This window comes from Centroberyx affinis, unplaced genomic scaffold, assembly GCF_046629955.1.
Source record: "Centroberyx affinis isolate AG114_WGS23_722 - 3 ecotype Tasmania unplaced genomic scaffold, CSIRO-AGI_Caff_v1 ptg000283l_1, whole genome shotgun sequence".
In the NCBI taxonomy this organism is placed as follows: Eukaryota; Metazoa; Chordata; class Actinopteri; order Beryciformes; family Berycidae; genus Centroberyx; species Centroberyx affinis.
The window spans coordinates 33,384-59,772 of NW_027278962.1; the positions used below are offsets into that span (position 1 = coordinate 33,384).

At 41.9% G+C, this 26,389-nt stretch overlaps 2 protein-coding genes across 2 annotated transcripts; one reads left to right on the forward strand and one right to left on the reverse strand.

Annotated features, from left to right (window-relative positions):
• Window positions 1-1,023: 1,023 nt before the first annotated feature.
• Window positions 1,024-15,558, forward strand: LOC139639944 (testis-expressed protein 2-like). Its single transcript, XM_071514104.1, has 11 exons — window positions 1,024-2,394; window positions 4,509-4,709; window positions 6,390-6,810; window positions 7,842-8,107; window positions 8,675-8,839; window positions 9,497-9,596; window positions 11,452-11,584; window positions 12,790-12,927; window positions 13,785-13,994; window positions 14,832-14,952; window positions 15,385-15,558. Exons 1-11 carry the CDS (start codon window positions 1,024-1,026, stop codon window positions 15,556-15,558), a joined length of 3,300 nt encoding a protein of 1,099 aa, XP_071370205.1.
• A 2,083-nt stretch (window positions 15,559-17,641) lies between these two features.
• Window positions 17,642-24,330, reverse strand: LOC139639950 (RING finger protein 151-like). Its single transcript, XM_071514118.1, has 6 exons — window positions 24,241-24,330; window positions 22,666-22,811; window positions 21,944-22,040; window positions 19,317-19,400; window positions 19,155-19,279; window positions 17,642-17,837 (listed from the first exon to the last, which is right to left on the reverse strand). The coding sequence occupies exons 1-6, from the start codon at window positions 24,328-24,330 to the stop codon at window positions 17,642-17,644; spliced, it is 738 nt and encodes a 245-aa protein (XP_071370219.1).
• Window positions 24,331-26,389: the final 2,059 nt, after the last annotated feature.

Below are 26,389 nucleotides of genomic sequence, written 5' to 3' on the forward strand. Positions count from 1 at the left end.
ATTTTAACTTGTTTCCAGACCTATAAAGCTTATTTCATGATATTTTTAGTCAGATTATCACACTGCACTGGCAGATAATCGTGCTGGTTTCACTTGATTCATGCTAATATGAATTATTTCAAGAAATCATCATAAAACAATGAAGAACATTTTGAAACAACAAACTTTCTCCAGAAAAAAAAAGTCAAATTTGTTGAAACCGGTAAAATTATCTGCCAGTGCAGTAAAATGATTTCACTTAAGCTTGATAAGTCTGGATGCAAGATAAAATAACTTAACAAGTGTGTCAGTTTTTGCAGTGTAATGCTAGTTTTATACTAAAACACTGCAAACTGAGTTTATTTGTGTTTAGAGACTACTGTTTTGTATTTAGTGTACTCAAGTGTATTGCCAAAAAAAATATTGCTCTTGTGTATGTGAGAGGCTGCATCTACTTTACTTATATCATGCATTTTCATTTCCATGTTTATGTGCACAGCATGAGTGCAAAGGGACAGCATAAATTGCATGTATTCCATCTAGACCTCATTGCTATTTTTTTTCAATCAGCCCCCAAAGTATAACATTAGATCCAAGCCTGAGCTGCCCTAGTTTGCACAACATTTGGGGAAGAAAGACTATCTTGTCTATTTTTGTATGCCTCTAAAACTCATTCAGTATGTGGAGCGACAGCTATGGGAGAGGTGCTTACTTGGTTCTGATTCAGGCTCACTAGTCCACAATACACAGATTAATGTTTGTCAATCTTTCCAGAGCTAAACTACATCACATCCACACTTTAATACATAATTGGCACCAGCAAGCAGTTTCTCTACCAGTGAAAAGAAATTGCTGAAAATGAGGCATAAACAGGGAAAGATGCCCTCCCTCTCTCTCTCTCTCTCTCTCTCTCTCTCTCTCTCTCTCTCTCTCCTTTTATTTTTTTCTGCCTCCGAGGCTTAATAATGTAGCTGACCGTGTTCTTCGTTTTTTTCTCTTTCAGTGACTCCTAGGTGCCTGGGCTGTGCAATGTAAAGATAAGAAATGGCAGAGAGTGGAAAAAATGGGGAGAGAGGAGGAGAGGATCAAGGAGGAGAAAGTCTCAGACCTCCCCATGAACCCCCCGCTGCCCCGGTGGGTGCCACCACCCATGGGACCAAGAGGCACCTCCCTCGGGGCATTGTGATCCAGCTGACCGGGACGGAGGGAGAGTGGGACAGCCTGGACGACAGCGAGCTCATCTTCTCCCTCGATCACGATGAGGACTACCCCTCCATCTCTCTCTCCAAGGATCGGCAGCTTTCTGTCGAGGACGACAGAGGGTTGCAATCCCCGGCCTTCCACGTCCCGCTCTCCCCTTCGTCCCCCGGTTCTCTGGGGAACTGCTCCACCACGGGCCCCAGCTTCCTCTCCCCGGGCCCGCCTTCACCCACCCACCGCCCCCTGGCCAGCCTGGTCAAGTCTCTCTCCACCGAGCTGGAGCTGAAAGAGGGCTCCACCCTGAGACCCAGGCCGCTGCTCAGCCTCGTGAAATCGATTTCCACCGAGATCTCCCGTTCAGAACCAGAGGTGTCGCAGTCCAAATCGGACTCCCGCCTCAACCTCCACCTGTGGAAGCAGCTGACCCAGCCGAAAACCCGCAGCAACGGGGACTCCCGCACTGCGCCCCCGTCTCCCAGCTCTCTCTCCCCTAGCGGAGAGGGCGTGAAGGGGGGGTTCTTCAAAATGGAGCTGGAGGACACCAAGAGGAAGCTCTCCGAGGCCGTGCAGGAGCCTCTGAGCAGCATGTTCAGCAAGATCATGAGGGAGGAGAGCGCGGGCAGCCCCAAGCACCAGAGTCGGACCCAGGCGCCTCACCAGGCCAGAGGCTTGGGGCGGGACGGTAGCATGGACGTCGGGGTTTCGGAGTCTCCTGTGAGGAGCGTTAAGAGAACAGACGCTGATCCTCTGCCTGTGTTTGACTGGCCGTGCGTCAGGCATCCCGGAAGAAGCCACCGCAGCTCCTGCCCCGTGCACCAGGGCAGACGACCTCACCGGGATGAGGAGCTGGAAATAAGCACCGATGGAGACGTGATGCAAGTAGTCGCCGTTGAGACTCACAGGCGGGCGCGGCGATTGCCTGTTGGCTCTCTGGTCAGGACGCCTCTTCTTCGTCCTACCCCTCATCCTCTGCCACGCATGAGTCTGTTCTGTGTGGCAGTGTTGTCCTACGGTTACTTTACCCTGCCGCTCAGTCCCTACATGTCTGGCGTGGCTCTGGGACTGGCGCTGGGCTTCATGCTGGGACTGCTGCTCATTAGACTCGGCTCCTCCAGGTCTCACTGTCCGGCTCCCGCATGCGGACCAGCGCAGGCCCTGCTGGGACAGGGGACACTGGCAGGTGACGCTGTAAGCGCCGAGCCCGAAGTCCTCAAGGTAAATGGATGACTCACTGAGGTGGAAAACGTCACATGCTGTTCTCACCTCCAATTCTCACTCTGATTCTCACCTCTTTCTCTGAAAAAAGACGCTTTCAGGTTTTGTAAAGACTCTTCACACAGGACTTATTTAATTATTCCACCGAACCCCATCCTGTCTGTGGGTTTTAATTTTGCAAATGTCACAACATGACACTTTCAGCAACTGAAACACTGCAAAAAACGTCCACTTTAACATTTATATAGTCTCATATTCAGCCTTCAAATCTTATTTTTCTTAAACCAAGATAAAAAAAATCTGCCATTGAGGTGAGGTAATTCTACTTGTTTCCAATGCAGTTTCACTTCTTTCAGGAATTTTCTAGACTTGAATGTCAGAATGAGGCAGATCAAGAAAATGATAACAAGAAAATGACACTTGATTCTACAAAATTCTTGAAACAAATTGATTTGCATTGGAAACAAGTGAAATTATCTAACGCCATTGGCAGATTTTTTCACTTGTTTCAAGAAAAGTATGATTTTAAGGCTCAATAATAGACCGAATGACTTGTTAGAATGGAGATTTTTTGCAGTGTAATACAGAACAGTGGCAAGTTGGCAAGTCACTCAATGGAATAAAAGTTGCCGCTTAACCACAGTGAGTCACTCTGAATTTGAACTGCTGTGCAAACAAACAGCACCTCTGCTGACTCTCCTTCACAGCTCAAAGCATATGCGGGTATACGCGACCGCATAAGGTGCTCAGAATACAATTAAAATCTGCAATAATAAAAATTGCTGGAGCCACAGTGGCAATTATCGTTCTTCTCCTCGCTGAGCTCTGCAGAGGGGAAGGAGGAGAGGACTACTTTCCTCGAGACACTGTCACTTCCATAGGCAATTAGCTGGGAGATAGAGGCAGGAGGAGGCTGTAATTTGTCAGGGCGCGAGGCAGACCAATCAACGGTGGTGGAAGCGAAGGTGGCGGGTGGGGGGTGTAGGGGGGGTCGCTGTCTCAGTGTTCAGCTAATTCCCTTGTTCAGTAATTAGCAGTTTGGTTTTTCGATCTGAAAGTCAGAGCCTGAGGGTTCGTGAAGGTTTTCAGAGGGCGTCGGGTATTAAGATGACAGAGAGAGCGTGAAGGGGTTTTTGGTGCCTTCGCTTTCTGACTGCAGGGTGCCGCTTTTCGACCCAAGATGAGGGCAGAAGCTGACAGATACAGTGGGATGTCACCACTATTTTATATAACTAAAATTCTCATGCCTACTTAATGAATCTTATATAATGTATTAAAATAAATAAGTAGTCGGTTTGTTAGTTGGAGCATTAGGAGGGGGCATCCAATTAAAGAGGCTTCACAACAAGACCCGTTCTTTATTTGACAGCATTCTGCTCACATATCAGCTTCTTAATGAACACTTTAGGATATTTCACACTGAGCAAAGTCCTTTTTCAAAACATCCTTGTGGTTTTTACAGCAGTTTAAAACCAGATGATTCACAATGAGTAGACTTATATGTATTAAAGATGTGTCCAATCTTCTGTACTTTCTGGATTATGGCCACTTAAGCCACTTACGATTTTACTTTCTTGGCTCTCACAACTTAACATAGTGTATAGATATAACATTATTATCTGTATTGTGTCCTACGTACTTCAGAATTGGATGAGTGATAAATGTGAGAAAAGGCCATTGGTCTTTTCAATGGAACACAAACCCCCAACTCGTCTTCTCGCCTATTTTACTGCATTTGTTTCACAGTAAAATGCCAGTGTTTATATAAATCCACATCCATCAGAGTTAATTCAACACTTTTGATAGTTTTGAACAGCCGCCCCCAGATCCATATCAGCTCTAAGAGTGGACAACAACTCTCCAGTCAACTCCAAAGAACTGTTACTCAAGGATAAACACTTATGATCACTGGAAAATTTGCTGTGCACATGACTTTTAGGCTGATTACAGCCACGATTTAGCATCATGAAGGATTTTCAAGATCGGAATCCACAGTAGGTTTTCCAGTGTTTATAAGTGTTAATTTTGGACTTCTACAAACTACTGGCATAGAGTTGATTTTTAACACGTTCAGAGTTAAATTAACACTGATAATTTTGCTCTGTACTTTTCAGGGCTGGATGAACGAGATGCACGAGTACGATCCGGAGACCTACCACCCGTCCCTGACCCAGTCGGTGTTTGCCACGCTGGAGGGCTCCTGTCTCCGTCTGGACTCGCCCCGCACCAACATCAGCCGCAGGGCCGCGTACGACGAGAGGCTCCCCGACGCCACGTTCGTCAAGTCACGCTCCTTCCAGCTGGCAAAGAGCAAAGTATGACTGCCTGCCTATCTCTTTGAACAATATTCATATCTGTTAAACCACCTTAGTCGAGTCCAAGTCAATTCCAAGACCAGATCCAGTTGAGTTCAAGTCAAGATCAGGTCCAAAGGGGCTTGGGAACAAGTCAAGACCGAGACCAGAGCAAATCGAGTCCTATTCAAGATCACCATAGACAAACAGAGAACAGAGATGTAGATCTCTCTCTGTAAGAGCTCTGTACTATATCCTTCAAGATCCAATATTATATTATGTTATATTTGAACGTTTTTAGTTAGGCAGGGAAACAGTCCAGTCCACACCCAGTAGTGGCTGAGCCAAAAGAGTCAAAATAGACACAATACCAAGGAAAGATGTAATTCATGTATATCTTCTGTCTGGAGAACTGTATTAAGAAATGTGTTATTAATTGAAATTTATAAAATAAATTCAATCAATCAAGTCCAAGACACCGGACTCAGTCCTGAGCCAATACCAATACACAGGATTTTATATTATAATCCTCTGTGCCTTAATCCAAAGTGAGCATCCATACAGAGTCCCAATTGAGATGTCAAAAGAACGATGTACTAGCCCACAAATGGTGACTATAGACGACATCAGGCTATGGCGTCATAAATCTACAGGAGCACAATTCACCAGCCACCTAATCTAAATGCTACAGGCTTGAGTGCATGAGTCACTGGGGTTATCAAGTGGGCACCTCCCATGATGTTCCTTAAATTAGGCCCACAACACCTCCAGAAGGCTCAGTAATAAGCTCTGACATCCCAGAACCAACCCCCTCCACACCAAACAGATAAATTACACACTACGCACTACCTCTGCTTATCCCTAGTACCCAGTACTCAATCATTTTTAAAGGTGCTATATTTTACTCTTTGTTTTTTTTTAGCAGTTTAACAGTTTCCAGTGGTCTTTAACAAAAGGTTTCTGAAGTAAACAAACAAAACAAAAACTACATCCAGCTTTTGTAGTGTGTGTTCCAGCCTCTCAGTGTCTCCACCGTAAAGAACAGGCTGTTTTCTGTGGATGTTGATTTTATGCTAACGAACCACTGCTCTGATTGGCCGACTCTTTGGTGGGTTGGGCTTTTGGGAGTGGTTATTCATTTTTGGGGCGGTCAACCCAGATTTTTAAATAAGGAAACTGTGGCAAAAGGAGAGGAGTTTCAGATTTCACAATTTCTTTATTCTTTAAGTTATTAGATACAATGACAAAATTCTTACATATGGAAAGGCAAGGAAAAAACTGTTTTGTTCAATATGGGACCTTTACACCCGGTATTGATCTCAACAACAATAATCTATTGGGACGGCACTGTAAATTGGCGTAAGTGTGTTTGTGTGTAGTATGGTATATGATGCATATGATCTAGTATATAATGTATATGATAATAACAATATAATAAGAAACTTTATTTGTATAGCATCTTTCAATCTTTCATGCAGAGAAGCAACTCAAAGTGCTTTCCAGCAGACAGATGATGAAGTAAACAATGTATATGAAGTATGTATATGACCTTGTATAGGATGTATATTATGTATATGTATATGTATGATGTAGTATGGCATATGACAAGTATATGATGCTATGTAAAGCCCTTTGAGACTTGACTGTGATAAAGGGCTATATAAATAAACCATAACCAAATTTTACAACTGTCCCCCAAAGGTGTTCCTGCTGCCGTCTGTGTTGGCCCGTAAGAGGCTGTGGAACCCAAAGTATCCCATCTGCATCCAGCTGGCCGGGGGGGGAGCTTCCCCAGGGGAGGAGGAGGAGGAGGAGGAGGAGGAGGAGGAGGAGGAGGGAGGGGGATGGGGAGGGGTGGAGGAGAGCCGAGGAGAGGAGCCGGGCGTCGAACCGGCAACTCCGAGACAAACGTCCTCCAAACCGGTCCGTGACCTCCCCGCCACTCTCTACCTCTTCGGCCGCACAGGAAGAGAGAAGGAAGAGTGGTTTCGACACTTTCTGTTTGTTTGTTCCATGGATACGGAGAGGGAAAAGGAGAGGGAAAAGGAGAGGGAAAAGCAGAGGCCCGGCAGATGTGCGTCCAGATCGGGTAGGAGAAACGTTAATAATGCATTAGCGATACGTAAAGAGAAGGGGAAAGATCAAGCGTCGATATAAATGCTGTATATGTGTGGATTATGGATTACATGCTCCAATTCTTTGCATTTCAGAGTCAATCCCTTTTCGAGGAAACAGGGAAAAACACTTCAGCAGTGCGATGTTCTTACAGCACTCAGCTCTCACAGATGTTTGGTGACCTCACCTTACCCTGAGTGTTTATTGACAGTGCACAGACATCAAAAACAAATGTATATATTTGAAATAACTTGGAAACTATGCAGTTTCAAGATGGCATGGTGAGGTTTTTAGTCTTTTTTGGAAGAAACACTGAGTTGTAATAGCACTGATATTAATAATTTATGAACTTGCCTTTTCTTTGCCAACAAAGATGTCATTGGAAGCAGACACTTCCCCTTTCCATCGGAAAGTTTGTGTTTACTGCTTCACTTAAACACTGAGTGTTATTAGGAACATTATATGAGAACAGTAGGTTGTTTGCACACTTGGGAATTGTTGGTGACAGGCGTGAAGGAGAAGACCAGGTTTCTTTGGTTTAGTGTCATTCCTCAAGTTTCATTACTGTTGGGCTTGTTAGTAGTGTAGTAGTGTAAGTAATGCACATTTCTCATTTCAAAAGTAATATTATTACTTTTAAAATGAGATTATTAGTTATTACTCCCTGGGAGCAGTAATTCACATTACTTTTCACATTACTTTGTTACACTACATTTCCGTTGCACCCACAAAATTGCCTTCAAAAATCAGGATAACTTAGTTACCTCTGCTGTGAATGACCAATGTAACCAAGCAACGTTGATGTACAAAGTTTTTGTCATCTTTTTCCTCTATAAAATGAAACTAGTGAAAATAGTTCCACCCAGAGACAATACACTTTTGTGCCATTTCTCTCTAAGCTAGTTTGATGTGAAAGGGCTGTAATTGTCAGTATGAAACAGTGGATGAGAGTGTTTTTTTTTTTTTTTCAAATGTTATCTCAACCAACCAGGTAAGTATTGTCTCTTCTTCCAGGTGATCCAGCAGTAGCAGCAGCAGCACAGAGCGCGGGCGCCTCTGGTCATTTCCCAGGCAGCCGGGGCTCCAGCAGAGTGGGCAGCACCGAAGACGAGGCCCCCTCCACCCCATCGCTCCTCCCCTCCGTCCCTCCGGCCCCCGCCAACCAGACCTCCGGCGGCACCAGGGCCCTCTCCCTGCTCGACTACCCCAGCTACATGGCTCGTCTCCTGGCCGCGGAGGTGCCGAGCCCCCTCTCCAGCCCCGGGGCCAGCAGCGCAGAGACGAGCCCCACCGGCAGAGGGGCTGTGAGTCACGCTTGCCAATAACTTTAAGTGAAGCAAACGAAGTGAAGCTGTAGCAACATTCCAGAGTTATAGTTATCCAGTAGGAGTGCAGTATGAAATGGCATTCGTCAGCTATCACATGTCATAAGAGTGGAACAGTACATGTCAAAAAAGCAACCTGGAATTTAAAAATGTATACTAGAGACTGAACAAACCGCTGAATAAAACAAGACAGTGATTTAGTTTCTATATAAAAACAGTCTTTCTTTATTGATTCTAGTTGTTTGAGAGCTGCTACAGATGAAATTGAGTCTTCGGTCACTTCATGTTTTAAGGCAATAAGCTGTATTAGATAATAGCCTATAACCTCATCTATTGAAAAACTACCATCCTTGTAATGTTCATGCAGTTAATTATTCATGAGAATTTATTTTGTATCTGTCAATGGGAAAAGCAGTAGGGATTTTTCCAGCAGTGAAAGCATCATGAATCCTTCTGTCCGTTCACACCTTACCTCTATTTTTAGCTCTAAATTACTCTGCAGTTTGAGATTGCATTTTCTTTTGTCCTTACTCAGCCCTGACTCAGGTGTCTTTCCCGCAGTGTACCTGTGATCTCCCAGAATGCCCCGGGGAGGGCCAGACAGCGTGGGCCAACGCTCTGATTGGTCGAATCTTCTGGGACTTCCTCAGAGAGAAACACTGGGCCGACGTCGTTTCCCATAAGATCCAGAAGAAGCTGAGCAAAATCAGAGTGAGTGCAGATTTAGTGAGAGTTACTGTGGTCATTGTGTGTGTGTGTGTGTGTGTGTGTGTGCATGTGTTTGTGTGTGTGATCATTCTAAAAGGTGCTATGTGCAGCATTCTTAAACATCAAGATGTTATTGTCAAATTAATTGTGATACCTTGGTATAATTACTGTAAACAAACAAGATTATGGGTGAAACAATTTGTAGCCTCTGTCTCACGCAACTGAGATACATGAGTGCTTCTCAAAATGAAGACTACATTTCCCATAAATCCCATTGGTTCCTGTCTTTTTATTTGCCGCATAGAGGCTGGAAGAGGTGCTAATCTTCACAGCAATGGTCTTGTTTGTTTACAATAATTATACTAATGTCTTGAAATTAACGTGGTAATGATTTATTGAAGTTAAAATACTACATGTAGCACCTTTAATGTAGTTATGAATGTGTAGTCTGAATTTATGCTGCTCTTTTCTCTTTGTTTGTTGTTTGTTTATTGTTATGCACAAATTTCAGAAGGAGTAACCCATCGGAAATACTTGGCATTTACATAAGGGTTAAAAAGTACATTGTTAAGCTAGTTTAAATGTACAATTAGAATAGATAAAAACATTGAATGCTCTTGATTCCCCTCTCTTTCTGTCCTCGTCTTCTCTGTTTCACAGCTGCCTTACTTTATGAACGAGCTGACTCTGACTGAGCTGGACATGGGCTCCTGCATGCCGCAAATCACCGCCACCTCCAGACCCGAGGTGAACCACCGAGGTGAGCGGGGACTGGAGATCACACACTGCACACACTACACACACACACACACACACAGCACAGCAAGAGATGAGGCAGCTCAGACTGAGAAGATGACCTGTTGCACTTGTGATTACAGCTGAGTACAGCAGTGCATCAGCTCAGACGTTGTTATCCTGTTGTAATCTCACAGAGCGGGGGGAGCCATTACGCCACGCCAACATGTAGAGCATATTGACTGTGTGTGTGTGTGTGTGTGTGTGTGTGTCTGTTAAAATCGGGCAATCTGGCAGCCTTGCACACTCATAATAACGAGGGGAATTTAAGTGTTTCAGCTCGTGTGTACATGCACGCCACATCCACAGTATCAGCAGTTGTTTTTTCAGATTGTTCTCCCTGTCCGTTTCCCCGCCCGCCACACTATTACACAACCGGCTCCCTCGTCACATTTTTTTTTTTTTTTTTTGCTCACAAATTATCCTATTTTCAGCTTTGCCCTCTTCCCTGCTCAAGCCACAACACGTGTCATCCCTCCTCAGGGGGATTTATAATCTGTCGTAATTTTATCATAATTTTTCAAGGCTTGACAATCACTGTAAAGCTATTTAATCTCCCTACTAAGTATCTGTTCAGATTAGGTTCCGGATTGGAGGTCAACACCAACCATTGTCTTCATTAATTTAATTTAATTTAATTTGGCTTCTCCTCTACAGTGGTAAATGGTCACAGAGGAATAGAAAGAAACTATGAACAAACTTATTTTACTTTTTCACACAAATGTACAGTATATAAAGTGTTAGTACTGAGATAAATAAATCAAATAAGTCAGATATGAATTTGAAATTCCTGGGAGGGTATTATGGATTTTACGCCTAGGCATGTGCATTGTCTGAGTCTGAAAATGTTTCTCCAGTGTATTATTCATATGTAAGAAAAACAGGACAGAGCAAGAAAGATCAATATCAAGATGCCTGGTTATCACCAGAGCTGGCATAACAACTAAAAAACATGCTTCATGGGAATTATTAGCTGAATTCGAAGGCGCCTTTGACCAATCAGATCAATGTTTTAATTACGCCTGCAGCCTCATTCTCCAGGCTGCGGCACGCTGATGCCAATAACCACGATATGGAACAGCCTAATTGAGCATCTTATTGCTTTTATACAACATTTACAACATTTTTGCAATAGTAGTTTAATATTAAAACTGCAATATGCAACTTTTTTGGCAATACATTATCATTACTTGTGTGTGCAGTTCATGCCTAAATCCCCCCAGTTTACTTAAAATTGTCTTGAAATTGTCGGTGTCATGTGGGCGTGACCAGCAGTGAGCTCAGTTGTGGCTACCAAGCGTAGGAAAGTCACAGCAACAAAAACAACAGCGGAAAAGAAGTGAGAAATGAAAGAACAGCGAAGCTAAACGTGTAGCAGATGAGATTCTTTCAAAACCACAGGGAACATCAGCATTGCTTTTTTTTTATTGCAGATTGTCTGATTGTCTGTTCACCATCTGTTTCTTCATCACCTGTGGAGGCTTTACAGATACTGGTTACCTCGGCCTCAGGATAGATGCTGTGCTCGATGCTCGAGGCAAAAAGTTGCATAATGTTGCTTTAAACAATGATGCAAGCTTTGGGTTTTAATGTAATATTTCTTTTTTCGCCCTCTGCCAACAAAAAGTGAGTTCCCCATTGCTAAGCAAGCTTCATTTTATTCATGTAAACAAGGGGGAGTGATAAGGTTTCAGTTATAAGGTACAAGTCTGGATATAGTGTTATAAGCACTCATGGAAGGCATCTCATCCAATCACAGTGCGTGGAGGAAACAGATGTTGTATAATGTGTGTGTTGCCCCTCTGTGGCGCCCCCTGCAGGCCTGTGGCAGCAGCTGCAGCTGGTCTACAGCGGCGCCCTGCAGATGACACTGCAGACCAAGTTCAACCTGTCCAAGCTGGGCAAGGAGGGCGGCCAGGACACAGACTGCATGACTGACACAGGCAGCCCCGGGTCAGTGATACACACACAACCACACACACACACACACACACACACTACAGACTACATACACATACACACACACACTGTGCAGCGGCTGTCCACTTCTGTCAAACTTCTGTTGCTCTCATGTTAAAAACAAACAATAATAGTAGTAGTAGCAGTAGTAGTAGTAAAGTATTTTAATTTTAATTTTAACCATTTTCTTTTTCATTTTAGTATTATTATTATTATTATTATTATTATTATTATTATTATTATTTACTGAATGTTTAATTATTTTGTTAAAATGACTACATAAGTTAAAAATTACTAAAATGATACCATTTTGTTTCAATATTATTATAAAAAATTGTATGCCTACTTTTGAAACAGACTGTATATAATATTCTTGGTTTGTAAACTCTGCTTTTAAACATCTACTATATAATATACAGTATACTAGCAGTAGCATGGCTCTCTCTCTCCTGATCCCTCCAGTCTCTGGTCTACAGCACAGAGCTTCACATTACATCGATTAGTTGGCTTCCTTCCAGAGCACAGGCTGCCTGTCACAGACCCACCGCTGGGGATTAAAGTATAGCAAAGCTTTATATTGGCTGTCTTTGCAGTGCATCAAAAGCTCTGCGCTGGGATGAAATCTAGCTATTGTGTTCAGAAAGCTCTTCCTGCCACTGAGTGACGTAGATCTGATTCAAGCGCAAGTTTTGCTCTTATGCATGGATCCATCCTTTAACTTTGACCATTTTCATGCCAAAAATGACAAGTATTCAGTGTTTCCCCCAGAATTGTCTTCTTGTCAGGGTGGAAAAGCCTCTGAAACAGCATTTAGACCATCATGGGACACTAAAACTCTCCACTGAAACCCAGACTGAATTATTTTAGTGTTAGCAGCTCTCAGAGTGTGCCTCCACACCTATTCAATGGTAAACTCCGGGATACATTACTGACTTTAAATGAAGAATTAATTCACAAAAACATAGTTGAACAAGTTTTCTTGAATCTTGAATCTAGCTGTGGTCAGGGAGGAACCTCCATCATATTGGCAGTGGATGATATTTAATATAAAAGACCTATATCGGCCAGATGTATCGGTAACTAATATATCGCTGTAACCCCAATATCAATGTATCCATCCATACACTGATTCCTTTATCCACTGCTTTATCCATCCATGCATTCCTAATTCCTTTTCCTGTGCCCCTCCCCCCCCCCAGCTGCAGGCCGGTCCTCAGCGTGTTGGCGGACAGCGATGAGGAGTCCTCCAGTGCCGGGTCGTCCGATGAGGAAGAAGTGCTTCTGTCTGAGCCTCAGGGGCCAATAGGGGAGAAGGGATCCGCTCCAGGAACTGAAGGGTAAAAGTTGAAGAAGTTAATGTGTATTTTTAACACATTATTTCACTTGATGTTTGTATGTCTAAAGGCTGACGTATTACCAGGGTTGGACAACACATCCTGCTCAAGTAGAAGTGCTGAAATTTTACTTGAATAGAAGTACAGTTGTTGGTGTAAAAGTTACCAAGTTACTTAAAAAAAAACCAGAATATTAAAACACATGATTTTTCCCATTCAGTGCCAAAAGGAAGAGAGGACATAGACTTTGAACTAGGTTCTTTTAATGATAAAATATTCCAAAATACAATGCACAAGCAATGTAAAGCATAGATCTGTTGACACTCACTGGCTTTTACTTACTTTGTTTCCCTCACATTGCCCGGTTTCTGATGCAATGCTTATGGAGAGCCTATGTACAAAAATGTCTACACTCTGACAGATGCGATTTAAAATGTACCACAGTGCAAGACTCAAGTCAAAACATACTTTCAAAAACACTCAATAAAGTACCTAAAAAGATCCGAATTACAGTGATGAGAGTAATTGTAATTTGTCACTTTACCCTTACATATTACTATGTTCTTTCTACAGGGTATTCAGTTTTCCAATATTGCATCCTTAGCATCATAAAATAGGCATCATGCTGACATCACATCCCAGATGGCTATAGCTTACATTTCAATTACATTTCAGAATACATGGCAGCTGTCATTTGTGCTCAATTTTTGACATTTAGCCTTTGAGTATTAAATCTACTTACAAATGCAGGATCATACTAACTCTTTTCCTTTTCTCCCCCCTCCTCTCTGTCTTTCCTTTCCTTTCCTTTCCTTTCCTTTCCTCTCCTCTCCTCTCCTCTCCTCTAATCCCCGCTACAGGACAGGGGGTGGCAGGACTGGAAGGAAGATTTTGAGATTTGTGGACAAAATCGCTAAATCTAAGTACTTCCAGAAGGCGACGGAGAACGAGTTCATCAAGAAGAAGATCGAGGAGATGTCCAACACGCCCCTGCTGCTCACTGTGGAGGTCCAGGAGCTGTCGGGGACTCTGGTCGTCAACGTCCCACCGCCCCCTACGGACAGGATATGGTACGACCCTGGCTTTACATTCTGTTGCCCCCATAACCTTGAATACTGAATGTAATCCCCTTAAAGAGCGCCTTGTTCACCAGCATCCATTTGTATGTTTTTACTCACTTTTATCTACTTATGTGCAGAAGCGTAGTCTTGGATCAGCAGTCAAAACTCTGTTGACTGTTCCAAAAGCCAGATTAAAGACTGAAGGGGATCAAGGCTTTGCACAGTAAAACTCTGGAACAATTTGTCTTCAGAAATTTGTTCATCTTTTGAAAACTTTTATTAAGCTTTTATAGACTCGCATTCAAGTAAATATCTTGCTTTATGTTGTGATCGTTTTGTTGTTTTGTATTCCATACAAAGTAGGCAGAAGTTATTTATCCATGTGTTTGTTTTGCTGCATCTCGTAGCTTTCACAGTGCATGTCTTATATGTGTATATGCGAGTGTTCGTTTTTAAGAAGAAAAGTGCCATAATACTTTTAATAATTTTACTATTATATTTGATCTCCCATGATCTCCCATTACCAATAGAAAATAATTGCACACACACTCACTCTGATGTACCAGTTAAGTTTTGGCTTTTCCTATTAAAAATAGCTCATATAAAAAAACACCCTTTTCATAATTTTCCCCTCTTGAGATTTTGTATGGTCTGACTCGCTTTTAGCAATTCATCTCCTATTGCCAAAAGAACCTGATTTATTCTACCAGCAAGTGAGACAGAAACATCGCTGATTATATCTGAAGCAAGTTCACTGTGCATATGATACGGATGATTATCTAAGTGTTATGATATACTCTGTGCGTGTATGCACATTTGTGTGTGTGTGTGTGTGTGTGTGTACAGGTACAGTTTCTGTGTGCCTCCTAAGCTGGATCTGCGTGTCCGACCCAAGCTAGGAGAGAGGGAGGTGACTTTCTGCCATGTGACTGAGTGGATCGAAAAGAAACTACAGGACGAGTTCCAGGTAATCGTCTCCTCTCCTTCTTGGCTCCTCTTTGCCCTCCCCCCCACCCTTGGGTGTCCTTGTTCCTTGTGCTTCCCCCCCCCTCCATTCTTGTGTCTCCCTTATATGTCCTTGTTCCCTGCTCTCCTCTTTTTCCTCGGTCCCTTCCTCTTTTATCTCTCTTCTGCATCCTTGCACACAAACATTGCTTATCTCCTCTCCACTGCTTTTCATAAGCTGTAACCCTATTCAGGGAAAAGGACCAAATCCGTTTCCATGGCATCTCTCCCACTGACCGACATCATTACATTATTTATGCAAGAGACTTTTTGGTACTTATTTATACAGCAGCGGGCATAGCAGATTCAGTAATATTGGTGGAATATATAGGCTAGGCTGCAGCACAAAAAGACTCATGGTTTTCTTTTCTTGTTGTTCTTGTTTCTTCAACAGAAAGTGTTTGTACTGCCCAACATGGATGACATCTACTTACCCCTGATGCACTCTGGGATGGACAGTCCTCCAGCCTCCCAGCATCTCTCCTGTCAGTCCCAGCGGTCCCAAAACTCCTCCACAGAGTCCATAGAGAGGATCCCAGCAGAGGTTTCTGGGGCCGAGTCTGACTAGTGCCTCCTTGTGGCTGAGCGAGAGAGAGCTGAGCCTCCAAAATGGATTCATCATACTGTTTATCTCCGTTTTGTGGATGACAAATGGGGTAGTTGAGATGCAGATTGGAGTTTTAGTTTAAACATTTATCAGAGGCAAAGCTGCTCTGGAGGCAGAAATAATCTGATTGGTTGAGTTAAACCTCAATGGGCGGAGCCAAAGTACCACAGCTTTTTAGAGTGCATGTTAGCTAACTGGCAAACTTGAACAGCAAAGAAGGAACTGGTCAAAATATAAATAAAAAATAAAAAATATGAATGACTTCTTTTTTCATTCATTCATGACCATGGCATTCATGATTTTTGAAAGTTGGAAGGCAGGCTAGCTAACTAGCTTATCTAGCTAGTTATAGGCTAGTATGGCTAGTTTGAACTTGGAAGGTCAGCTAGGCTAACTAGCTAACCTAGATAAGTAAGTATGGCTAGATTGTATTTTTTCAGTTAGTAGCAGAGAGCTAGGCTTTATAATATTAGCTTCCTCATCCTCTCTCACCTCTTGTCTTTTTCACTGGGCTTCAGATTAATGTTAATAAGCCAGAAAAACTGTGGTTCTTTGGCTCCGCCCACTTAGGTTTAATACTGCGTTCCATTTACCTCGGAAGTCGGAAGTCGGAGCTGGGAATGACGTCACACCCGAGTTGACCGCGTTCCAGTACAACAAGTTGGAAACCAATTAGTGTTTAATTATTTCACGGGGTGGGGGAAGTGGGGTTTGCTCTAGGCAGGTTAGCCATTGTTAGCAATACCAGTTGATAACAACGCATTACGCGGTATTTTGCGCATACAAACACCGTAGCAACATGTCCACAGGACAGTACTGTGTATACGACTGATTTAATGAGACACAAATAAGACAGAAATGCTAATAAACAGTATATTACCACAGCTTGAGGCGCGGAGCAGCCATCTTGGATTATGAGGTCGGGGTTGGTGAGGTTCTTCCAACTTCCCGAGTCGTAAATCCGACTTCAGGGGGCGTTCCAGTTGAAATTTCCGACTGGGAACTTGGGAATTCCGACTTCCCAGTTTAAATGGAAGGCACCAAAACTCAACCAATCGGATTATTTCTGCCTCCAGCTCTGCCTCTGAGAAATGTTTGTATAACTAAAACTCCAATCTGCATCCGAAATTCATGAACAGATGGAGAATGAGAATCACCAAATAGAAGTGAAAGTTATATATTTGCCTAGTGTGGGCCTCAGTAGCTCTTAGGCAGACTTGTCTGTCTGAGCTGGGAGTTTCTCCAGGTCTGAAGGTTGGCACTGTAGATGTTTGGGTGTCCAGTGGAGAGTCTGAGGTTTGCTCAGCTGTGGTTAAAGCATCCAGGAGAGAATGTAAACTTGATGGTGTGGCATAGCCAGAGCGAGACGCTGTCAAGTGTAACAGGATACTGTACATTACATGATGACACACGACTACAAGTGATTCCTTTTGCCAATGTTTACATGTGAATGATTCTTATGAGATTATGTATTTATTTGCTGCTTCGATTGTTTACAGTTCAATGCCACTTTGACCAGCATACTTAAAACATAGAAGATGGAAGTTATTAAATAAAAGGAAGAAAAGCGCTGCGGTCTTAATTGTCAGTTTTATTCTGCCAAATGTCAGGCATCCACAAACTGAAATATAAAACCTTCAGAAGACAGCTGCACACAGAAAACATATATCCTCCACAAATCTCACATTTCTTACATGCTTATATAAAAACTACAATCCTGACATGAATCTTTAATGAAACCTTGTTCCAGTTCCTGCATCCAATTATACATTCAGCCCACAGCCTCCTCGTGGCATCTCCCTCTCACATTCACAAACCTGCTCTCAAACTGGAAAAACAACGATCTCATAACACATCGATGAATCTTTGATGAAGCTTAGATGCTCATCCCTTTGGATTCCCCCTGCGATGTTGTTTACTTTTCTCCATCACCCATCTACCACTCCATCATCTTCATCTTTCCCATAAAACTATAATCTCATGCAGCCTTGATCAATATTTTACGTCAGTGCAGGACTCAAAAATCTGTTGCATTTACTACGATCTATCCTGCGGTCTCTGAAACTCTCTGTGAGCCTTCCACCTCCTGACTGCCTGCCACCTCCAGGCTGGAGTAGATGAGCGCCGCCTGTCTTTTCAGGAAGCTCATGGCACGCTGCAGTTTGTTCATCTTCCTGTGGAGAGCGATGGCAACGGTCCGGTGTCTCTGCATCTGGACCGCCACCTGCTGCTTCAGCTGTCTGGTGGAAGAGGGGGAGGAGAAGTGGAAGGAAGGAAGGAAGAAGGGAAGGAGGATGGAAGGATGGGTGAGAGGGAAGGAGGAAGGGATGTGGGAAGTAAGATAATCGGGCTTCATGAAACAAAAGGACATCAAAAAGAAACTTTGACATGACAGACAATAACATCAACAGAAAGCTAATGTAAAAAGATGAGTTTGGAGACTTTGTTTAAAACACTCAACAGCGTTTGGTGATCTCAGGTTATTGCAAAACACACAGTCCCAATTGATTTAAACCTGGACAGCAAAAAGCTCTTGGTCTGAACCAGGTCTGAACACCGAAGCAACCTTGCAGTTTTGTTGGGAAGTCAATAACTCAATGATATATGAAAGAACCAGACTGTTTAATGCCTAATTAATGATTATAGGATCTAAAAACTATCTGGAAATTAACAGGCAGCCAACGCAGAAGCCGATGCAAGACCACTATGAGCCCTGTGTGGGATTTTTGTGAGACATTTTTGATTAACTGTGGCTTTACTGAGGCATGTGAACAAGACATTACAAGACAGGAGGAGAAAAAAGAATAAATGAATCTTTCCAAATCTTGAAAAGATAGCACAGGGCATTATTTTGTCAATGTTTTATAATGGGAAGAAAAAGGCATGTGTTCAATGGTTTAACAGAATTAGCAAATTACAAATGAGAGCAGACTTGATGCTGGCGAACAGAGGACCAAGGCGATTATACCAGTTTTATCATCAGGGCCACTTTCATTAACCTTTTAGTTTTATCTGAGTTGGAGAAAGTTATGGGCCATCCAATCTTTAATTGCAGGGAGGGAGGAATAAAAGGAGGGAGGGAGGAAGGAAAGAGAGGAGGTAGAAGGGGGTGAATGGAGGGTAGGAAGGAAGGAAGTAAGAAAGGAAGGAAGAATGGAAAGAGGGTAATAACTAAGGAATGAAGGAGGGAGGGAGAGAGGGATGAAAGGAAGGAAGGAATTAATCAACAAATTAATGTGTGAATGAACGAACAAAGGAACAATCAAATGAATGGAGGGAGGAAGGAATGGAAGAAATGGAAGGAGGAAGGGATGGAGCAAAGAAAGAGAAAGAAAGAAAAGGTGGGAGTGAAGGAAGGAGGGAGAGAGGAAAGAGGGAGGGGAGGAAGGAAGGAAGGAAGGAATGGAAGTAAAGCAAGAAGAAATAAAAGAGGGTAGGATATAAGGTAGGAAGGAACCAACAAACACAAACAGACAGAATAGAAAGACAGAAAGAGGCAGAAGAGGAGGGAGAGTGAGGAGTTGACAGAACATTCAGATCTTATGGTTCACTCTGACCTGTAGCAGTAGTGCTGTGTCCAGTGGGCCAGGCCGAGCAGCGCCCCACAGCCCAGGGGACAGAGCCGGGCCTGGGCCTGGGCCTGGGCCTGGGCCTGGACCTGGACCTGGGCCTGGGCCTGGGCCTGGGCCTGGACCTGCAGCTGGAGTCTGGAGACCTGCTGGAAGCTTCTGGAAGAGGCAGGAGGAGCGGTGGAGAAACTCTCCAGACAGAGGGAAGGTGGCTGAGCAGCCTGCGTTCTGACACTGTCAGAGGGGAGGAACAGGGCGGGTTCGGGAAGGTTGCATTCAAAATGTCATCCGTTTCTGATTACTGATTACCTGCTTAAAATTTGGTAACGTAATCCACTGGATTACTCAAACTCAGTCGTTAAAGGGTAACACTCTATTTGGACAATTTTGATACTCAATTATCAGGTGACAAAAAGTAGATGTTCAACACAGTGTCACTTGCTGCATCTCTATATAAACCTAATCCTGACCCTATTTCTAACATTAACCCTAACCCTCTGATATACCCTAACCCAGCCACTAAATATCTATAGACTGCTTTTCACACAATTATGAGTATCACCTGAAAATAGACTTTTTAGTGACACATAAAGTCCTGATAGTAAATTGAGTATCACCATTGCACTATCCAAATAAAGTGGGACCATTGAAAGTAATAATCTGTGACATTTTTATATAAATAAATGTTAAATGTCCATTTTGCTATTGCTGTTTGATATAATAATAGTAGTTCAAAATATATCCAGTTCATGAACGCTTTTACATCTGCTGTTCTAAACATCCAAAGTCTGGTAGATCTTTCCTGGGACAAATCCTCTGGCGCAGAGGAAGTGATGCATTTTACATTTCTAGGATTTCATTTGTTTGGAATAAGTAGAAGAAGAACTGCATGAGCAGCGATAGCCACCATGGCTGAACAGACACAGAAAAGAAACTCAAACTTCATCGACAGAAAATCCAAGGAAAAAGACGTCACACTGTTTGATTGACAGGTGATCTCTGGGAAGTGCAGTGCAGAGACTCCACAGGAATGAACGCCCTTAGCACCACAGACATCACTCAAAATCAACAAAACAACTAGTGGGAAGTTAAAATGAAAAACTGAGAAACTGAAACTGAGGTATTGCAGCAGCAAACAGTAAAAAGGATGCAAGAAAAATAGAACAGATCAGATTATAGTTACCAATTTTTGTTGTTATACTGCAGTATTCCCATGCTGTACCTCAATGCTGACAAAAGTTATAGAGAAGGGGGCGAAAAATAGGTTGAAGGAATAAGAAACAAGATGAAGGAGGCGAGATAAAGAAAAACATTGAGAAAGTTTAGAGGAGAGACCAAATGACTGTCGTCCATCATCTCAGGGAAACGGCTTCATTTAACAGCAGAGATAAGGTGATTTATGAGACAGGGGCAATGAGCTCCTTTGTGCTTAAAAAAATCTATCTCCTTCATGGTTTGAGTTTATAGTAAGACACAATTCGTTTATCTCAGGGTTACTGCAAATAGAAATCTCCTGAATTGAAGGTTTTTCATGCAATTTTTGAATTGGGGAGAAAGTTTGAGATTAGTTGAACTTGCCAGGAAAGTGACTAGCCCATAAAAAAGAAATATGTAATGAGGTTGTGGGCTGGCCATGAGGTTTAGTTTCAGCTTTGGGTTATTTGCAGTAATAAATCATAGATGAAGGGATGAAAACACAGTGATAAAGTGCAATGATAAAAAAAACCAACACAAAAAAACAACCAGAAACAAAATATTACGTAAATTGGCAGGTATATATAAAAACCCCAAAGGACAAAAAAATGCTCACCTGAAAACAAATAAAAAGAACTGGGAAAATGGAAAGCAAAGACTCAAATGAATTTCATAACAAAGTGACAACAGAACATAATGGAAAAAATAGAACAACAACAAAATGTATAAAATGGGAAAAGGGGGAAATAAATTTAAAAAGTCCTGATGCAGAAAATGAAATCACAGGGAAGTGAGTGGGATAATGAGGAGGTGTGTGTGTGTGTGTGTTTTGTATGTGTGTGTGTGTGTGTGTGTGTGTGTGTGTGTGTGTGTGTGTGTGTGTTGGCGTGTGTGTGAGTGTGTGTGCTAAAGGAGAGGAAGAGAAAAGGAGGAAGAGAGAATTTGTGCATTGAGTTACTGATTTCTAGCAGTACGGTTCATTAGACAGGCCCTAAGTCTATATTTGAACTTGTTATGTGATGTAAGTCCATTGGCACAGTGAATGTAATTATTCCAGAGTCCAGATCATGTGTGTTAAGTCAATGAAATACAGTGACCATGAAGAAGAAGGATGAAGATACTTAACTGCTCATCTGTTGAAAATACCTTACAGTCGGTTTACATCCAAGGCTTAGATTTTCTCTATTTTCATATATTTCTTAAAATGGTAATCCACATTTGGCGATTTTTTCTGTTGCTAAGCAGTTGATGCAGTTTGAGTTCCTGTAGGTGGCGCTGTTCTCTTTGTCTGTTCAGCCATGGTGGCTATCGCAGCTCATGTTAACTACCCAGTTCTTCTTCTATTTTTATTAAACAAACTGTAAACGTAAAACGTTTCACATCCAGAGGATCTTCCAGACACCGGGTGTTTAGAACAGCAAATGTAAAAGCTTTCATGAACGGAGTATAGGTTGAATCAAAGAGAGTAGCAAAACAGACATTTGAATATATGAAAATGTCACAGATTATTACTTTAAATACAATTGTGTTGCCGACTGTATCTGAGATCACTTGTAATAGTGTGAGGTCTGCTGCTGACTCACCTTTACCTTCAGGCGACTGATGGCTTTGTTCAGCTTACACATGACGACCAGGAGGCTGGTGCTGATGGGCCTCCTGCAGCAGGGACACGTCTCCTGTCTGGACACATTACAGAATTTTATTTGTTAATGACTTGCTTCCAAGTAACATTTCATGGCTATTTGTATTGTTAAACATCAGTATATCACTGTCAAATTAATTGTGGTGTAATTACTAGAGACAAATGAGACCATGCACGGTGGAGATGATTCGTAGTGTCGATCTCACACCGGTGGTTTTGTTAGTGCTAGTGTCTCAAAATTACTGTAAGACCACATTTCCCATAAACCTTCTCTTTGGCTTTAGTAAAGAGGATACACATGTTTGAAGTGATTTTTCCATCGCCATTCCATCCATTTTCTCTCCTTCCACCATCTACTGTTGCCTGAAACTCTGAAAGCTTTAGCTCCGTTTGCTCTGGAAGAACAGAACCTCTTCCTGTTTTGTGCCGTAAAGCGATCCAGCAGATTTCCCTCCAGATCCACCAGGTGGAGAAACAATGAAAAATGCAGAGGCCACTAGAGGCTGACACGCTTCTCTTGTTTGTTAACGGTAATATACACTAATATGGTAATGATTTATTGATGTTAAAATGCTACATGTAGCACCTTTAAGTGCCTCACAACATTTGATGAACCATTAGAATAATCTTTAGTTTCAGTGTGGTGATGTGCAGCAGACCTACCTCTTCATCCACTCCAGGATGCAGCTCTTGCAGAAGACGTGGCTGCAGGTGGCTCTGACCGGACACCTGAGCACCGACCTGCAGATGGTGCACATCACATCACCGTCCAGTCGCTCCACAAACAGATCCACATCGTAACCTCCGCTCTGGAGCACAGAGTGCACAGAGAGGCAGAACAGTCAAATACGAATTAATGAACAGAAAGTTTCACCAAAATATGAAGTTTTCAGATGGAGAACTAAGTAGTTTAAGGCCATGATCAGATAGGACACTTTTATTTTCTCATGCTCAAATGAAAGCACAGACTCTAAAAATAATGGATAATGGAAAATATCAGAAAAAAAAGATGAAGGTACGTTAAAAAAAAAAAAAAGCATCCTATGTGATCTTGGCCTTAGTCTGTTTTAATGAATCCAAATAGTTTGAAGTGTGAATGTTACACATCTCCTCTCCTGTCCTCAATTATGAAATATGTACACAACACTGCAACTGACACTCTTTAGACACGTGAATTCAAAGCACATGTGATTTCTGGACAGTTTTTACTTTAGATATAAAATTTTGTTTTTTCCACATGTTTTACCTGTGAAAACTTAATTTCACATACAAAGAGACAATTCACAGGGCAAAATATCAATCGGAAATTTCATATATTCACATAGGAAAACCAACATGTGTCCAAAAAGCACATGTTCTTTGAATTCACATGTGGGTTTTCACATGGGACTATTACTGAAGTTTGGAAACATCACTCATCAGAAAACTTGAAACAGCTGTGAAAAACAGCCATATACGGTTCTTAGTTTTAATTAATATATGATTTTAATTTCAAAAGTACCTTTGATTTGGACTTTTACTCACCATAGTGCCCAGTTATGTCAATGTGTAAAAGCTGCTACCGATGTTTGACTTGGTGTCAGCTTTGCCTAACAATAAACAAACAAATATCCAGCGGGCAATGACAGCTAAAACACCCTGAAAATAAAAAAACTCAAGTCATGTGACGTTGACATCGTCATTCTAGCAGCAAACGCCATGGATTTCCAGTTCTCTCTGATACCAAAGTCCAGTGGTGACTCATATCCATGTGAAACTGACAGAAAACCTAGATGTATCTCTCTTTTTCTCCCCCCCCCCATCTCTCCTTTTTTCTGGTTAACATCCGGGGTTTTACTCTTTACACAAAAGCTGCCATTGTTGCTAAACGCAGAGCTTTCAATGGTCATGCACGCTCTGTAGAGATCCTACCCAGAATTCCCTTGGTGCTCTGCCACTGATGGTCAGCGCTCTGCTGTTGGATTATAGCCAGTAGATGGGATATGAGTATGAATAGTGAAAGAAACAAAGTGCAGTAAAAAAAAAAAAAAAAAACATCCTGTCAGGTTCACTTAGCATCTAACTGAGTTGATGGAGACTTCAATGGGAACTGAAGTAAAGCCAACATTGTGACGTACTGATCACACACCACAGCAGTGTACACAGGTGAAAGAGCTGTGAGAGCTGCAGCAGTCTGCAGGCTCACATTAGAGGGCAGCATCTATTCATCCATTCACCAGGGAGAACTGTAGCACTCACTCTACCAATCATCAGCATTATTATAATCATTATCCTCATCCTCAACGTCTTCCTCATTCTCATCTCCAACATCATCCTCATCCTCCTCATCACCGTCTATTCCATACAATTCAAGTGTGTATCAAATAGAATAACAAGTGTGAATAAGGTACATACAGATGCTTGTCACTAGGCGTGGCATTAGGCATTAGTCCATTTTTCGACCCTTGTTACCTTTATCTATAAAGTTGCAATTTTGTATCCCAAGTGAAAAAAACATACTTTTTGTCAGAAAATGTATATTTTCTGCCTTAAAGTGGCAAAAGCGAAACTTCAAATAAAACTACATTCAAAATGAAAATACATATTATACAAATATGTTCATTTTGCTGTCAGAAAGTACCCTAATTTGTGAAAAATGTACCTTTATGAACAGAGATTTTTATTTTTTTAATTATCCTTACCTATTTTAATTTTCTTTCTTTCTTTCTTTCTTTCTTTCTTTCTTTCTTTCTTTCTTTCTTTCTTTCTTTCTTTCTTTCTTTCTTTTTTTTGTGTTTTATGTGACAGCACATTGAATTTTCCCTGTGTATGAAATGTGCTATATAACTAAAATTTGACTTGCCTTACCTTTTTACCATTATGTATATGTATATGTATGTATATATGTAGGTAGGTATCTATTTATGTACAGAGATTCATAGTTTGACGCAGCAACTATTTGGCTGTTTTGCTGAGACAAGGCAAACAAAGATGTGCAGAAACACCAATTTTATTGGAGCCTCTCATGCATCAGGGAAGAAAGTTGGACATTCATCAAAGTTTTCCAAATATGTGAACTGTCAACACATTCTTTAATAACTTCTTCACTCCATCAAGGTTTGATGACGCTGCTCCATGTGGCCTGTCCTAACTCCCCTTTTACAGTAACTCGGGTGAGTTATACAGTAAGTGGAGTGGCAGGAACAGTGTCAGTCATCAATTCCTTGTTTGTCATTAAAACCTGTCCCATATTTCATACATGAGAAATGTCCACCCACGTCATCAATCAGTCATCATTACTGCAACTGCCTGGTCTGTCTGGTTGTGTGAGGCATGCTTCACATGCTTCACTTTCTCTCTCTCTCCCACCTTTTACTGCCTCTCTCTTTGTATTGGAAGAGGAGTCTAGTCCTGGCCTGGGGCGGCACATTTCATACATGAGAGAGGACAGATTAGTCAGCACATGTGTAACCTGTATGTGCTGGCTAACTTCTGACTGTGCAAGTACAAACGCAGACAGCTGAACTGTGGTTTGGTGTGGATGGTACTTCTCAGGAGTTACAGAAGCCTACATGAGAATAAGTTCTTTATATGCATATTTGTGTGTGTGTGCATGCATGTCATACAGATATAGATTCATTTTGTGAGAAAGAACAAACCAGCTCCAGCAGAAAATCATGTGAAAGTAATAGAGTTAGAGTGAGAGAAGATCTGCAGCAAACAGAAATAGAAATACATCTTGTTTGATTTGATGTAGAAGAACAAGGCTCTGAAGTCACTAGATGCTGCATCAGATGCACACGCAATGACATGATTCATGTTGTGAGAAAAGAAAGACCAGCTCCAGCAGAAATGTGAATAGTGTTCGGATTAGAATTTAAAAAATCTGTTCACATGTGCAGCACATGGGCCAAAACGTGGAGTGTGTCACATCAAGTGACCATTTTCTGGCAATGCTCATGTTTCAGTAGCCGACACACGTTTTTATTATTAGGATTGCTATTATTAGTGCCAAGAACAACCTCTTTTTCCTGTCAAAAACTAAAGAATGCATTTCCTTCAAGGAAGCAGTCTCTTTAATTATCAACAAAGATGGCTTACGATCACAGTAAACACTAAGGAGTCATTATCTTATAAAAAGGTTATCACGTTAGTTCACAGTAATTGAAGTGTTATGTCAACATGAGAGCCACACCTGAGGAACTTGACACGTAGTGAAAGTCTGCTGGCATTAAAGTATAACTTATCCTAGAGGTTATCAGCTACGTTTAGATATTTACTCACCAAACCAGTTTACATTCATTTGCATAATTTATATACTGTGCAAAAAGATAAAAATGCACATACATACAATCATAGATACATAAATACACTTTTAAGCAACATGTGCATATGGACATCATCCACA

Coding starts and splice junctions, on each gene's coding strand:
- LOC139639950 (XM_071514118.1), bottom strand. CDS start 24,330: ATGAGGAGGATGAGGATGATGTTGGAGATGAGAATGAGGAAGACGTTG. Junction 19,401..21,943: donor TCAGTCGCCTGAAGGTAAAG/GTGAGTCAGCAG, acceptor CCCCTCTGACAG/TGTCAGAACGCAGGCTGCTC. Junction 19,280..19,316: donor GCCTCTTCCAGAAGCTTCCA/GCAGGTCTCCAG, acceptor GTCCAGGCCCAG/GCCCAGGCCCAGGCCCAGGT.
- LOC139639944 (XM_071514104.1), top strand. CDS start 1,024: ATGGCAGAGAGTGGAAAAAATGGGGAGAGAGGAGGAGAGGATCAAGGA. Junction 9,597..11,451: donor ACCCGAGGTGAACCACCGAG/GTGAGCGGGGAC, acceptor CGCCCCCTGCAG/GCCTGTGGCAGCAGCTGCAG. Junction 12,928..13,784: donor TCCGCTCCAGGAACTGAAGG/GTAAAAGTTGAA, acceptor TCCCCGCTACAG/GACAGGGGGTGGCAGGACTG.